Genomic DNA, 15,689 nt, shown 5'->3' with positions numbered 1-15,689 from the left:
ATATTGGAACACTGAGTAAATTTGCTTTTATTGACAACCATCTTATTTCCTAACCCTTTTGTCAAAGGTCTCCACACCTCTGATACGTTGCTGCTTTTTTTGTGCCAAGAAACTCAAATTGTTTTGTTCATTTCTTGTACATTTAATTAAGAAGCACACTCACTTTTGAAACAAATTATATTGATAATACTTTGCACTCTTACAATATTTTTCTTGAAGACATCTTAAAAATCCTTTTCATACCAAGAAATTTATGTGGTCAATATTAAATTCTGAAGCAATCTTTAACCACAATAGATACATACGTGACTGCATATTGATTGACTGTTGTTTAATTCAATTTTAGATTGTTCACTTATGAACCACATATAGCAACAAATGCAACTCATCTCCCCACCTTTCCCCCGAATTAAGGGGGGAGGGATAGCTCAGTGGTTTGAGCATTGGCCTGCTAAACCAAGGGTTGTGAGTTCAATCCTTGAGGGGGCCATTTACGGATTGGGGGCAAAAATTGGGGATTGGTCCTGCTTTGAGCAGGGGGTTGGACTAGATGACCTCCTGAGGTCCCTTCCAACCCTGGCTACTTCTTGGTCAACATCTTCCAGATTGATGAATCCCAAAATCCATCCTCAAAAATCAGTTTTGCTTAACATACACAATATTGAAGAATGATAAAGTGAGTTGCCAGACTCACACAGCAAGTCTGTGAGAGCACTGGGAATAGGAGGAATCCTGACTCCTTGTCAGCTTTATATTCACTAGATGAACACGCAGTCTAGTTCCTGCCAAAAAGAGGTCTGCATTTACAATTCATTATGTTCTCAGTATGCCTATGTTTTTAAAAGCCTCTGAAAATTCAGATGGATTCTCTGAATACTGTATTACAGATTAACATTAAGCCTTTTAAAAATACAATAACCAATATGGCCTCTATTTAACCATCTTTAAGGCAAATACTGCAGTATACAAAGGATTACATCAACTCTTTAAAAATATGTATGTTCATAAAAAGGTTTAAGTTAGAGTCTCTAAATCCAGAAAAAAAAATTTCTGACAGTGTCATGTTAAGGGATAGGTGTGATCCAGTGTAGAAAACTCACCGGACACTGTCATACAAATTTGAGATGGAAGGCTTACCAGAGCTATCCTCCCCTTGCAATGATTTCTGTTGCTTCTGTCTCAAAGGCAGTAATGGATGGGATGGGCTAAAGGCAGGGCTTCCTTTGCCACTAAGGAAAAAACCAAAAACAACTTAATCACTTCCATGAGAAAACCTTTTCTAGAAAGGTAGAAGGAAAGCGACATACTAGGAAAGTTACCTGATAGCTGATACCCTACCATTCTTGCCAAGAAAAAACGTATCACTGAATAAAAGAACTGGTGAAAGTTATTCTAAGCTGCATATGAAAAATTAAAATCAATATTTCAGTTACAGTATTATACATTTCAGTCTACTACTGAAAATCAAATTGACATGTTTTACTTATTCACATGCAGTGATCTTACTATGTAACTCATTTAACAATACACTGGAGACAAATACATATATAACTAATGGAAAGAAGACCGAGGGAAGATTGAATAATTTTATATTCCTACACCTCTTCAAAAGTAACCTAGAGTTAAGATTTTAGTTTAATCTTACGATTAAATCCGAAAGAGAATAGAATATTTGAAAAGAAATCCAGAGAGTTTTAACCCAAATCAGTTAGAGAGATTTTACATATCCAGAATAGGCTGTTAAACTGAAGCAACCATCTGCAATATGATCGGTGCCAAAGTTAAATATATTGTCATGAATATGTGAAAATAATATGTATGTTGTCACGAAAGCTACAGGGTTACAAGGCAAAACCAAAATGCCATGCTGTAGCAGATTTTTGTGGTTGTTACATCAAAAGACAAAATGAACTAACAGACTGGCTCCTAAAGTGCTACAATCCACAGCTCTGCTGCCTCAACTTTTTAATCGATAGTTCTCTCTAAAATAATAACAACTTGAACTTTTCATACAATTTAGTGGGTTCTAAGTTAACTAACAACTCAGGGGAAAAACCTGCTTGTCACTGTGGATAGTTCAACCAATCCCTTTGCTTTACATCCAGCAGTTGTGAAAAAAGTTAAAATGTTATAATCCTGTGTAAGGATTATAATGGAAACTAATACTGAAAATAATATGCCATTGGTATGTCCCCACCTTTCACATTCCCTGACAAGAGATATAGTAGTAATAAACAAGGTTCAGAGACAGTAATAAAATGTATTAGAAGCAAGAAAAGAAAGTGTCCATACGAAGAGAGACTGAAAAGACTGGGACCATTTAGTTTAGGGGAAACAAAAAAAGGGGGGTCATAATGTATAAATAAAGAGAAGGTAAACTGGTTGGTCCTATTTACCTCCTTTCATAATATATGAAAAGGTAAATGTTGAAGAATTTGAAAGGCTGCAACTCTAAAATTGAAAAGGAAAAATTTACACAATTAAACTGTGGGATTCATTGCCACAAGGTATCATTGAGGCCAAAACCTTAACCGAATGCATGAAATTGGACATTTATATGAATAATCAGAACATCCATGGCTACATTAGATAGGATTATTTTTTTTTAAAAAAAAGGTTTGAAGGCATATAAACACCCATGCTTTAGGGCACAAGCCAATTTCTGAGGAGATTAGGCAGGAATGTCCCCAGTGGGCAGGTTACTGCAAACTGTCCACCTCAGGGTTCTTCACCTTTTTTTCCTGGCAGCTTGTATGGTCATTGAGGCATAATAATGTGCTAAATGAATCAATGGTCTGATCCAGTAAGGCAATTTTTACACACCTCTATTTGTGTCCTGATCAACATCATCTGAAGAGATGGTAGTCCTTGACTTGGTCTAGCTAATTGTTTTCTAGGCTTTAGCATAGATAAGTCCCTTCTCTCAGTCCACTTTCCTCCGTACTAAATAATGCTACTACCTCTCATAAGAGCAGCCCACCAGGTGTATCTCCATCCTCTACAAAGAATAGGAATCATGAAGCCGTACCGTCACTAGAAGAATAGCTAGGTACGCTACCATTTTTGAGGGTACCATTCTCTACTCCAGAATTGCCAGTAACCATTAAAAGACTTCCAGTTATCAGCATGGAAAGCAACATTAGAATGGAGATCCAAACTAGTCTGTTTTTCCCCTCAAACATTTCTCTTGCTTACTGTTCTCTTTTTCTTCTTCTGTCCATACAGTAGACTGATTTCAGTTTGGGTTTTTGTTTTGTTTTCTGTATGGTCATTCATAAGAAATCACCAGTAACACTGCCATTCCAGAATAGCTTTCCTTTTTAAAATTTTGCCTAACAGAGAATTAGTCCAGCTTTTAATACAGTGATATTGCTATCATGATTAGAGTTTTTCACTCATGCTGTGAAGATCACATATACCACTGTCAAATATTTCCTTAAACTTGAGACTTGTACACGTTTTAGAGACTGAGTGCAAAGACCTTAAACTCACATATATAACAAAACCAGATAATTTAGCAGTAATAGAAATTCCTAGATTACCCAACTGGAAATAGAAGCAAGACGATGAATCTAGAGACAGAAAGACAGACTTACAGATAGTCAGATTCTTCAGGGTGCAGGTAATACCTGTTGCAAGCTTCTGGGGGTAGCTGAATTGAAGGCTGCAGGTCTGCTGGACTTGTACTAGCTGGACTAGCCATGAAACTTCGTTTAGTTGCATTGGAAATAGGAACAGGCGGACGACAGCTCTTCTGCTGCAACACTGTTTTAGCTGCACATATTTATATAAGTGTCAGCACTATTTCAAATTACAACAACAATACTAGAAAGTAGTACAAAAAATCATATAACCTCACTGCAGAAGGTCAGAATTAGAACATCAGGATACTTCAAATTTCACTTTAGTTTTGCAACATTTATGATGCAGAATAGTTAAAATACAGAATAATCAAATATATAACAGATAGGAAACTTACACTGTGATGAGCAATCATGAAAGTCAGATTAATTAGAGCAAACTGCAACAGTGGATTTTTAATTAAAAATATCTGTCTGTGGATGAATTACCTAATTTACTATACATGAAGTTGAATCCAGGTCTTCAGAGGCAATAGTACTATACAGTTACCTACTTCATTTTCCTTTATGCTCTGAGTCTCAAAGAAGATTACAAAATCTAAAATTTAGACTAATGCAACAAAGTTTGAGAATAAGAAAATTGGTATCAATTTCAATAGTTTCAGCAAAAGGATTATGGATGATTCTATTAAGTTTTAAGCATATAAATAAAAAAAACTTCACCATAATTCTCATTTACTTACACATTTTTCATCTCATTTTCACTGCAAGTTAGCTCAAGTGAGCCCTGCCACTCTGTGAAACATTCAAACTACAGAGTAATCTGAATAGCAGTTGATGAACTGTGCTAACTCAAACAATAGCCTGAAGCTGCATCCCCACTGCATTGCTAGCTTGACCATCGGCAGCACCAGATCTTCAACCAATGCCACCTGATGCGCCAGCTAGTTCAAATTTAAAGCACCACTTAATTCAAGCTATAGATTTTTATGTGGACATGAGTTGGGTTGTGAGAAACACTTGATCATACCTGAAGTTAATACTTCAGTGAAGACAAGCCCACATGAGTAACAAGTTATGAGATTCAGAAGCAGCATTTTATAATGTGACGTGATTCTAAAGCACTTTAGGTAACGGTTCAACAAAATAAAAAACCAATATAGAGCTCCACTACTTCCTGCGCTCTACCTTAATTACTATATGTGGAAGTTACTAATGACAAACTTTCTAAATGTATTTTAAAATAACACTTCTGAGAACAAGGTTTCGTGCTAAAAAGCTGTATTACAAAAAAGAATTGTAGTGACATTCAATAAAGATGGGACTCAGATCAGCACTGTATTTAAGTCTGTCACTGATAGGAAGATGACTGAGCATTTTAAATTAAAATACCTTCCATTTACATAGTATATTTCATCCCAAAATGCTTTAAAACTCACATACGTATACCAGGGTGTCAAACTCATTCGGAAGAGAGTGTCGAATTCCATGTTTTAATTACAATCCATGGGCTGGAAAATAAATTCAGGGCTATATACTTCATGCAATGCACAGCAGAATGCTCTCCTTCTCAAAGGGAGAATATGGCTTTTATGTAGTAAAAGAACTTAAGTTATTTGTTCAGTGCCCTATTGCCGCATTGACTCATTCAGAAACTATGCTTTTTTTTTTTTTTTTTTTTTTTTTTAAGGGCCACTGTTATTCCTACCTTTGTTTCCCTATTTTCTTTTGTTTCTCTTTCCCCCTGCCCTGTCTTTGAGTCGCCTGTGTTCTCTTCATTTCCTTCCCTGCAGCAACACCCAGTTCCCAACCCCCATAAACTGCAATCCCACTATCGCCTTCCCCATTCCTTCTGCTGAAGTTACCAACAATGACATGGTTATGTTGGCAATTAAAGGTCACCAGTGGGCTTTATAGCTGACACTTCAATCAGATTACTAGAGGATGGGGAGTTCAATTCTGAGACACTGTTTCATGTTGCCTTCAGATTCAGTTCACCATGACTACATTGGTTACATTCTGTTCACATCTGGAAGACACTCTGCAGCCATAAGTACTAAGAACTTATTTTTGTTTTAAAATGAAAGCTGAGATTCTGCACAATCCCAATATGTCTTGTGGGCTGGATCTTGCCCATGGGGTCATGTGTTTGACACTCCTCGTACACAGTAATAATTCCATTTCTTACTGAAATGCAGCCATTTCCAAGATGAAGAGTAGCACTTATTCAAGAGTGCACATGAACATTGCGAATACTGGACACTACTGTGCTCATAAGAGATGATCACATAACCACCACCCTATACCGGAAACCTACTGACTTCTATACTTATGTACTTGCCTCCAGCTTCCATCCAGGACACACCACACGATCCACTTTCTACAGCCAAGCTCTAAGATACAACCGCATTTGCTCCAACCCCTCAGACAGAGACAAACACCTACAAGATCTCTATCAAGCATTCTTAAAACTACAATACCCACCTGCTGAAGTGAAAAAACAGATTGACAGAGCCAGAAGAGTACCCAGAAGTCACCTACTACAGGACAGGCCCAACAAAGAAAATAACAGAACACCACTAGCTGTCACCTTCAGCCCCCAACTAAAACCTCTCCAGCGCATCATCACAGATTTACAACCTATCCTGAAAAACGATCCCTCACTCTCACAGATCCTGGGAGACAGACCAGTCCTCGCTTACAGACAGCTCCTCAACCTGAAGCAAATACTCTCCAGCAACCACACAACAAAAACACTAACCCAGGAACCTATCCTTGCAACAAAGCCTGATGCCAACTCTGTCCACATATTTATTCAAGTGACACCATCATAGAACCTAATCATATTAGCCACGCCATCAGGGGCTCGTTCACCTGCACATCTACCAATGTGATATATGCCATCATGTGCCAGCTATGCCCCTCTGCAATGAACATTGGCCAAACCAGACAGTCTCTAAGCAAAAGAATGGACACAAATCTGACATCAGGAATCATAACATTCAAAAACTGGTAGAGCACTTCATCCTCTCTGGCCACTCAGTAAAAGATTTAAGGGTGGCAATTTTGCAACAGAAAAGCTTCAAAAACAGACTTCAGTGAGAAACTGCTGAGCTTGAATTAATATGCAAACTAGATACCATTAACTTGGGTTTGAATTGAGACTGGGAGTGGCTGGGTCATTACCTATATTGAATCTATTTCCCTAAGTTAAGTATCCTCACACCTTCTTGTTAACTGTCTAAATGGGCCATCTTGATCATCACTACAAAAGTTTTTTTCTCCTACTGATAACAGCTCATCTTACCTAATTAACCTCTCACAGTTTGTATGGCAACTTCCAACTTATCTGTATGTGTGTGTATATCTATAGATCTATCCTCTTACTAGATGTTCCATTCTATGCATCTGATGAAGTGGGCTGTAGCCCACGAAAGCTTATGCTCTAATAAATTTGTTAGTCTCTACGGTGCCACAAGTACTCCTGTTCTTTTAATAATTTTAAGTATTTTGAATTACCACACTTGTTTTCAAAAGGGCTGCATCATCTGAACATTCAAGCAAGATTTTAACAGCTGTTTAATGGAAAAAATTCCAGTGCTGCAGAAGAAATGACCTAAAGCAAGCACTCTTGCCTCATTTCTGCAGGCATAAGCAGATGGTGTAAGTAGTCACAACTTACTCCACTGAAGTTAAGATTATATGAGAGAGACCTAACAGATGAATTCAGAAGTTCAGATTAGTCTGGTAAAGAAGTGAGGCTAGGTCTTCAGTTACAGAGGATCCGTGATATGATGAAAGAAAGTAATTTACCTTTGCCCTTTGAAAAAAATCTCAAGAGGACAGAAATAAATCCTCAGCTGCAATTTGGCAAAACTGTATTATACTACAGTTTAACTCCCTCCAAAGTTTCAAAAAGGAGGGAAGTGAGCCATTAGCACTTCTATAACAAAAGCAAGCAAAAAACTCCCAAAGCTGGAGAAAGTTATATGTAAACTCATAATAAGAAGTGGAAATGATCTAGTGGTTGACTTCTCTTCACTGTATCTGATTTGATGGTGTTCTATGAAGTTTTAATTATTAACAATGAGGAAAAATTTTAACATCCTTCTCCATTCAAGACTGGAAGTTGCTATAGAACTATTTAAAACTATTTAAAATGTGAAACATGACAGCAGATGATACAATTACATGTCTTTCAATCCACAGCTGGATCTCAAGGCAATTTTTTTTTTAAATGTACACATTTTCAAGAAACTTCAAACAACAAAATATTTTGGTGGAAATCAATCAATGGAGAGAGCAATGCAGAAAAAACAAGCAATTTCATTAGTTTATATTTGCTTAAACAAATAGAATAGACTTAATAGTTACCAAAAAGTCAAAATATCTCACCATCTTTTATTTCTTGAATGTCCTTGGGCTGTACAAAGTCTGGCTTGACATTCTCAAACCACCAGAATAGTTCCGCAATGAAAACCATAACATTAGGCTTTAAAAAAAATAAATAAAAAAAGTTTAGGTTAGTGGCTTACCTACATTTCGCTTAAAAATGTGTTTTCCGTTACAAGTCTTACCTTCAGAACTAAAGGAGCATACAGCATGTCCTCCAATGTAAGGTAAAAACATTTGTTTAGATACTCATTTGAAAATTCTCTCAGAAGCTGAATATTATAGAGGCTGTCTGCAATTGAGGTTACCTCCTTCAAACAGATATCTGGTGTGGAAAGATAAAGTTAAGTATTATTGAAACTATCCTGGTGAATTGAATACTGGCTTCACAGTTTACTTCATAGCTACTGTAAACAATACACGCAGAAAAAGAAAAAAAAGAACCCTCAGCTTCAGAACAGGGATATAGGAGACTCCAATACAGAAAACTGCTTGAACCCCTTGACCAACCTATGGACCAGTAGTGACATTTATCTACCAGGCAGATGGACTTTAAGCACCCTTGTAGCTACAATCATCTTTGGAGACAGATTTAACTGGAAGAAAACAGTTTCCAGAATGAAAAGTTGAGGAATCCTTGGCGACGCATCTAAACTGGTCCTAAATTGAAATCAACCATCATAATGAAGTCATATATACGTGAAAGGAGGAAGGAACAAACATAGGCATAACAAATGGTTTTGTATTCAATTTGGAACACCCATTCAAACAAGGGCTTGTAAACCGCAGTGATAGGCATGGTAAAATAATGTAAGCAGAACACACAAAACCATGCCAACTGAATACAAAGCTGTTTGTCCTGAAGGAGCAAACTTTACTGCAAAGAAAAAAAACATTGTTTCCATTATAAAGCTACAAAATCCCTGATATTGTATTAAAGCAGTAGAACATTTAAAAACTATGTATTTGAGTGTCAGATTAGTACATCACAATCCACTGTCAGACTTTACAAATTGTTAGCTAAGTAACTGTGTATACTTTGACAATTATTAAACAAAAAAGAGCTACCATCACATCATCTTTACCTTTTTCTTTCCAGAACTTATTTAAGAGTTTAAAGAAATGGAATACATTCTGCTGTCTGGCTTTTAAATATTTGGTATTTATATGCCATTATCTATTAAGATATTACTCTTTACTTTGAACAAACTGATCAAAAAGGAATGAAATTGAGACAACTCCAGGACTTGGCTTATTAAAATATAAGAATCAATTGAACAGCTGGCATTTTAAGCCATTCTGCACATATGTAAATAACTCTGCACGGTAGGAGAGCAGAAAATTTAATAAAGGAGTTAAACTTAGAAATATGTATAGTTCAATAAAGAAAATGAATCATACAGGAAAACAATACCTGGAAAATAAATCTCAGGGTAGATATCCAAGTTTATTATTTGTATATTCCGAAACATTTCAAAAAAAGTTTATATTTTTAAATTTGATTAAATTTTCTCCACATATACAAATTATATGTTACCAAATTATGTATGAATGGCAAAAATATTAAAGATAAATGGACAGTTGTATACATATTCTTTCTCCTGAGACTAAGTTTGAAGGCATATTACTAAAATAACTCCTTTTAACAAAAACATTCTTAGATATTCCTAGATTTGTAAAACAAAATAAAGATGTACATCAGAATTTATTAGATATGGAACTACAGTAGTTATATTCTTCAGAATGCCTTTGGATGCAAAGTAATGAATCAAAAGGCTGTTTTAGAAACACCAAATATTGATCTTATGAAAAATTTGTATTTGCCTGACTTGAAGTTAATTTTGGACAAGAGATTAATTATTGGGTTATGCTATAGTTTGTTTAACAAATACTACAATGCAGCACAAAAAATGACTGACTAACTGTATATATCAATTGCATATTTTTATATCTGACCATGTTTGTAGTTGAATTTTTTCAATTAAAAGTAATTTTAAAAAAAGTTTCTTCACATACCATCTAACTTCATTTGTTCTGGGCAATAATAGTGTATCACAGCTAGAAGAGCAGCACCATCACTGCCATCCTTCATCAGGTCTTCAAGTAATGGAAAATAAGGTAATTGCCTGCTTGAAAGATGGTCTCGTCGATAACGCACCTAAATAAAAGACACAGTCATATTATGCTAATAAGAGGTGCAATGTTTTATTGAATAATTACTGAAATACCCTATGATGCATCTTTAGTTTTAATTGGTTATATCTACTGTGAATCATTTAGAAAGTTAGCCTCTTCCCTCAATGGAAGTCAAGTTTGAATACTATTATACTTACTTTTTAACATTTTTCTATAACATTTGGAAGCACTCCCCAACACTAAATCTAACCTAAACTAAAAGCAGATTAAGTCAAGCTCCACCCAATTAGAGGTGTGAGTGCAACAGCTCAAATACAAAAGACAAAGACTACTAGGCCAAACCCACTTAAAACCTGAAAAGCCAATGCAAAACTTGATCATGGCAAGGGTGTCAGATTCTCATTTGTCCCCTACTAATATCAACCCAGACCTCACAGGCAAGGAGTTATCTGGATCAAACATCTCTTGAATGGACACTGAATACCATAGAAAATTTCATCAACAGAGTTTTGTACAGCAGAAAAAGAAATTTGGGGTTGGATTTTCAAAAGTGATCAGAAATGACAGCAAAACTAGAGGCCACAGAAGTTAGTGGCAAAACTCCCAAAGATTTCAGCATGAGCAGCTCAAGTCAATACTGAGCACTTCTGAAAACCCCACCCTAAAGATTCTGGGAAGTAGGAGCTGACTACTCAAAGTCATCTAACTACAGAAAGTAAAATCATTTGGAACTCCTGCTAGGTAATTTTCCAATCTAAAAATTATTTAATGTTAATATTATTAAGAAGTCACATGCTGGTTAGTAAAGTACCTCAGCAGTTTAAGAGTGTGCTGTTTAAGTTCTAGCTAATTAATGGAATGACATTACAAATTATTACACTATGAATCCTAGCAGAAATCCTTTTTAGAATGAAAATATTCATTTATACATAAAAAAAAATCTACATTTGAGAATCTATTTTGACTACTATAATCTGGTCTACTATGCCACTATATTCTACTCTAAATATATACATAAAATGTATTTATTTTTAAAAAACATTTTTTTTCTGAATGATACTATACATTCTGCAAGACAGCTCAGGAAAGGTGTGTCGTTCTACAAAAATATATATATATTTGAGGATGGCACCGGCTGAGAAAAATTCTGTTCAATGGAACAAAGGTCACTCAATAACAAATTAAAAAGTAAGAAATTAACTAGGTGACAGCATATTTCAAGTTACGTTATTTAATACATAAAGTTTAGCTTTAAGTTTCCATTGCAAAGGATATATAGCTTTTTAAGTCTGTTAAATAATATCTATATTGTATGAAGAGAGAGGTAAACAATATTTGCTACACTGTAGGCAAAGCTATCTTAATTTTTTTGGTAGAACATTTGTTTTCTTTACCATGTGCAGATTTGTTTTTTCCCCAGCCTGGAGCTCTCCATACATATGTAATATAATGTTAATCATACTGTACCACACGCGCATACTCCACTGGTTCCAGCATGCAGTGCGATAGGGCATGCATCAGATCAGGCGTACACAAAAAGAAATAGTAAGATGATGATGAAGAATCAGAGTCATGAAACAATCAAATCTATTATGCACTGGAAATGTGGTTGCAAAATCAAATAAAATGAGTACCTATACTAAGGTGATCTGGTTAGTTTAAAAAGTGTATTATTTACACATTATTCAGTAGAGTTAAGCAGTTTAATGGTGAACTTCAAAGATTTCTCTTTAAACCTCAGACTACTAAAATGGAGAAGTTTTATATCCATTTTAAATATAGTGCCAATATATATATATATTTTATTACATTTGAGACAGTCATTAGCAATCCTTAGCATTCCAAACTACAGGTTTCCTCATTTCCTTTACTGGCGTGAAAGACATTACATTTACAATAAAAAATAGAGTCTGAACGATCCACTCCATTCTAAATAGTTATTTTCAATCCATTATTCTCTTAAACCCGTGTCTTCCGTGCTGAAATGACTGTTTAATTTCAGTATAAAGTGGAGTATCCCTGCTATAAAATTAAAGCATTGAAAGTGACATAATGGATGGCACACAGTCCAGGGTGATCTACAGGGCACTGGACTGGTAGTCAAGGAGATTCTATTCCTCACTTTGCCATTGACTTGCTTTGAAATTTTGGGCAAGTCACTTCCATTCTCTGTCCCTGTTTCCTCTCACACCTTTTGCATGTCTTGACTATTTAAACTGCAAGTTCTTTGGGCAGGGATTGTTCCTTGTTATGTGTTTGTACAATGCCTTGCACAATAGGGCCCCAATCTCAGTTGGTGCCTTTAGGTATTAATGAAATACAAATAGATATTTTGACTGCTCTCTTGATGCAGCATAGAGCATGAATCTCAGATAAGCACAGTCAAATTCAAACATGTGTTTGGACTGATATTAAGCATAAAATATTATATCCTAAAATGAAAATATTTATAAAATAATTAATTGAAATGGGTTTTTCAATCTATTTTTTGGTGACTGCAACATCATTATGGCAGGAAAAATAGGGGCCCCTAACTCTCCTGTGAAATCCACCTGTTTAATGAAGTCTGGTAGCATAAAGCAACACTAAAAGCAGCATATCCAGTCATTGGAGAATTCCCACAGTGTATGGGAATTTAGGGTTGCCACTGCCCCTCTTATGCCACCTATCCCTGAATCCAGCTGATCCTAAAGGCCATTCTAATTTGTCAGCAACTAGCCTGACAGACCGAGGCTTGGGAAGGGGAAAAGACAACTTACAGCCACCTTTGTATATCCCTTTGGACCTGCATCAAACCCTTCTGGTTCAGACCAGAGAATATAGCTCAGAAAGTCTTCTGGACACATTACTTAGGTTCAGGGAAAGCTAAGGATCATCTATAGATATGATCAGCACTAGATTTTAAAAGTTTCATACTTTTTCCTGTTTTAGGATCTTTCAAATTATTTTACTTTTCAGGCCACTTCTAAACAAAGAGCCATTAGTGTGAAGTACCATTGTTTTAGTCTGGGTATGAAGCACTAGGTAAACACCTGGCTACAGTGTCACTTGTGGTACAGATAGACAAGTCATGGGTGTGAGGGTAAAAGTACAGATTTGACCACCCTATGACAGTTCTTTATTTTAGATATTTAAATAATTTAATTTGGACCTCATATTTGGCTCAAACAAATAAAATATGGGAATGGTGTGTGTGGGACTGACCAAACCAGCAGTTCTTTGCAGAAACACAGGAATGACTGAGGGATGAGCAACTGCATTTACTGTGCCTGTCCCTCCCAAATTTGGCGCTCTTTCCAGCTTACAACCAAGATGATGGTTCCCATACTCCCTAGATGATGAAAATGATGAACAAAGCAAATACTGTAAGAGACAGGGAAGGGATATCACAGCCAAGGAGGAACTGAGGAACAGGAGAACACAGAATGTTAACATACAGAGTCCTACCAAATTCAAGGTCCATTTTGGTCAATTTCGTGGTACCGGGATTTAAAAAAGCATAAATTTCATTATTTCAGCTATTTAAATCTGAAATTTCAGTGTTGTAATTGTAGGGGTCCTGACCCAAAAAGGAATGGGGGGGGAAGGGGGAAGAGAAGGTTGCAAGGTTATTGCGGGAAGGTTGCGGTACTGCTACCCTTACTTCTGTGCTGCTGCTGGCGGTGGCGCTGCCTTCCGAGCTGGGCAGCTGGAGAGCAGCCGCTGCTGGCTGGGAGCCCAACTCTGAAGGCAGCAGTGCAGAAGTGAGGATAGCATGATATAATACTGCCACCCTTCTGCGCTGCTGCCTGCAGAGCTGGGCACCCAATCAGCAGCAGCGCAGAAGTAAGGATGACATGGTCTGTTATTGCCACCCTTACTTCTGTGGTGCAGCTGGCGGGGCCCAGCCAGCAGAGCTGGGGGCCCAGCCAGCAGAGCTGGGGGCCCAGCCAGCAGAGCTGGGGGCCCAGCCAGCAGAGCTGGGGGCCCAGCCAGCAGAGCTGGGGGCCCAGCCAGCAGAGCTGGGGGCCCAGCCAGCAGAGCTGGGGGCCCAGCCAGCAGAGCTGGGGGCCCAGCCAGCAGAGCTGGGGGCCCAGCCAGCAGAGCTGGGGGCCCAGCCAGCAGCCACTGCTCTCTGGCCACCCAGCTCTGAAGTCAGGGTGGCAATACTATGACCCCCCTAAAAAACCTTGTGACCCTCTTCAACTCCCTTTTGGGTCAGGATCCCCAGTCTGAGAAACGCTGGTCTCCCCTGTGAAATCTGTATAGTATAGGGTAAGAGCACACAAAACACAGATTTCATGGGGGGGGGGGGGGAGACACACCAGATTTCACAGTATATGATGCGTTTTTCATGGCTGTGAATTCGGTAAGGGCCTATTCATATAACTTGCTACCCCAGCCAAAAGCAAGTAGATTTGTACAACGTAAGTTCAATTCCATTAAAAATCTCTTTTCATGTAGATACTTCTGCCAACAGGTGGAAGGAAAGTCTCCCTGGATCAGGCCTAAAAATATGTTAATTATGTTTCTCCCTAGTATGTTGCCTCTACTTTCATTAAGTCACCAAGGATGCACTTCCACCAGCTGCAGTAACTTAGTGTTCAAATGTTTTACCATCATGTCTTCTAACCCACCTCACTGGACAATGGTGTCCTACATTTGCTGGGTTACCAACGGAGTAAACACCAGCAAGGGAAGGCTCAAGCCTTCTGTTAACTGAGTTAGGATTCTAAGGGTGTTATTGTTAAATAAATAGAAAGTTAATAAATAGTTTGAATTTTTTTTAGCAAAGTTATTTTTTTAGCAAAGTTTAACTACAAAGCATTATATGAGGGAGTGCAAGCAATGCATCTAATTAGTTACTAAAAAATTCAAGTACCTATTAAATTTAAACTGACCAGTTTTTATATCACCTTAGTGCTGTAATAAATAATTGTCTACCTTGAGCAAAAAGCACAATTCCGAAAACTTCTAATTTTCTCTTACGGTAATTTTATTTCACCCTATCCCTCACTTGTATTTTTAACACAATTCTGGAGTCCTGAAATGCTGTATAGTGATGATTATGCTGTATGTACAGTATGTAAAATCATGTTATGGAAACTAAACTTTATTTCCAAAAACCTTAACTAGAAAGGTTTTTAACTTTTTTGTCTAACCAGCATTTTAATGGAAGCAAGCACTCTGAAAAAGTTTAAAAGCAATGGTTTTGTGGAAGACAACTGGTGTAAAAAGTAGTTCACTTACAGGTACTAATTTCCAATACCATTTGGAAGGAGACTGCTCAGGAAGCAAGGAAAGGAATGTAGGAATAGGAGAGGAACATCAGCAGAGCAAGTTATACACAGCAATACTTAAATGCACTTAAGCAATGAACACTTTCATATTTTAGAGGGATTTTAGTCCAAAAGATCAGTTTTAAAGTATTACAGTGAAATCCAAGATGTTCAACTGATAGCCAAATTGTAACAGGATCCTCAAGACCACTTGTAAGTTAAAAAAACTACATAAACCTTTTAAATTGAAGCATGTTATTGTGTCAAAGGATCTGAAAAAATAGTAACTCTTCCTCAATATGGAAAGTAAAACATCTTTGCC

At 37.0% G+C, this 15,689-nt stretch overlaps 1 protein-coding gene across 5 annotated transcripts in view; it reads right to left on the bottom strand.

Moving 5' to 3' along the window:
• The window catches only part of CAMSAP1 (calmodulin regulated spectrin associated protein 1), a 45,148-nt gene that overhangs the window by 11,151 nt on the left and 18,308 nt on the right, over positions 1-15,689 (bottom strand). For 3 of the 5 annotated variants that reach the window (XM_073314923.2, XM_078849137.1, XM_073314926.2), the window contains 6 exons: positions 15,339-15,371; positions 9,990-10,131; positions 8,159-8,298; positions 7,977-8,073; positions 3,597-3,774; positions 1,138-1,229 (listed from right to left, as the gene is read on the bottom strand). In XM_073314923.2, the coding sequence (XP_073171024.2) occupies positions 1,138-1,229; positions 3,597-3,774; positions 7,977-8,073; positions 8,159-8,298; positions 9,990-10,131; positions 15,339-15,371 (682 nt within the window). The remainder of the gene's footprint in view (positions 1-1,137; positions 1,230-3,596; positions 3,775-7,976; positions 8,074-8,158; positions 8,299-9,989; positions 10,132-15,338; positions 15,372-15,689) is intronic. The other 2 variants (XM_073314925.2, XM_073314924.2) reach the window with 2 other exon arrangements.

This window comes from Lepidochelys kempii, chromosome 16 (assembly GCF_965140285.1).
Source record: "Lepidochelys kempii isolate rLepKem1 chromosome 16, rLepKem1.hap1, whole genome shotgun sequence".
Taxonomy (NCBI): Eukaryota; Metazoa; Chordata; order Testudines; family Cheloniidae; genus Lepidochelys; species Lepidochelys kempii.
This window is presented reverse-complemented; position numbering and strand designations above follow the sequence as displayed.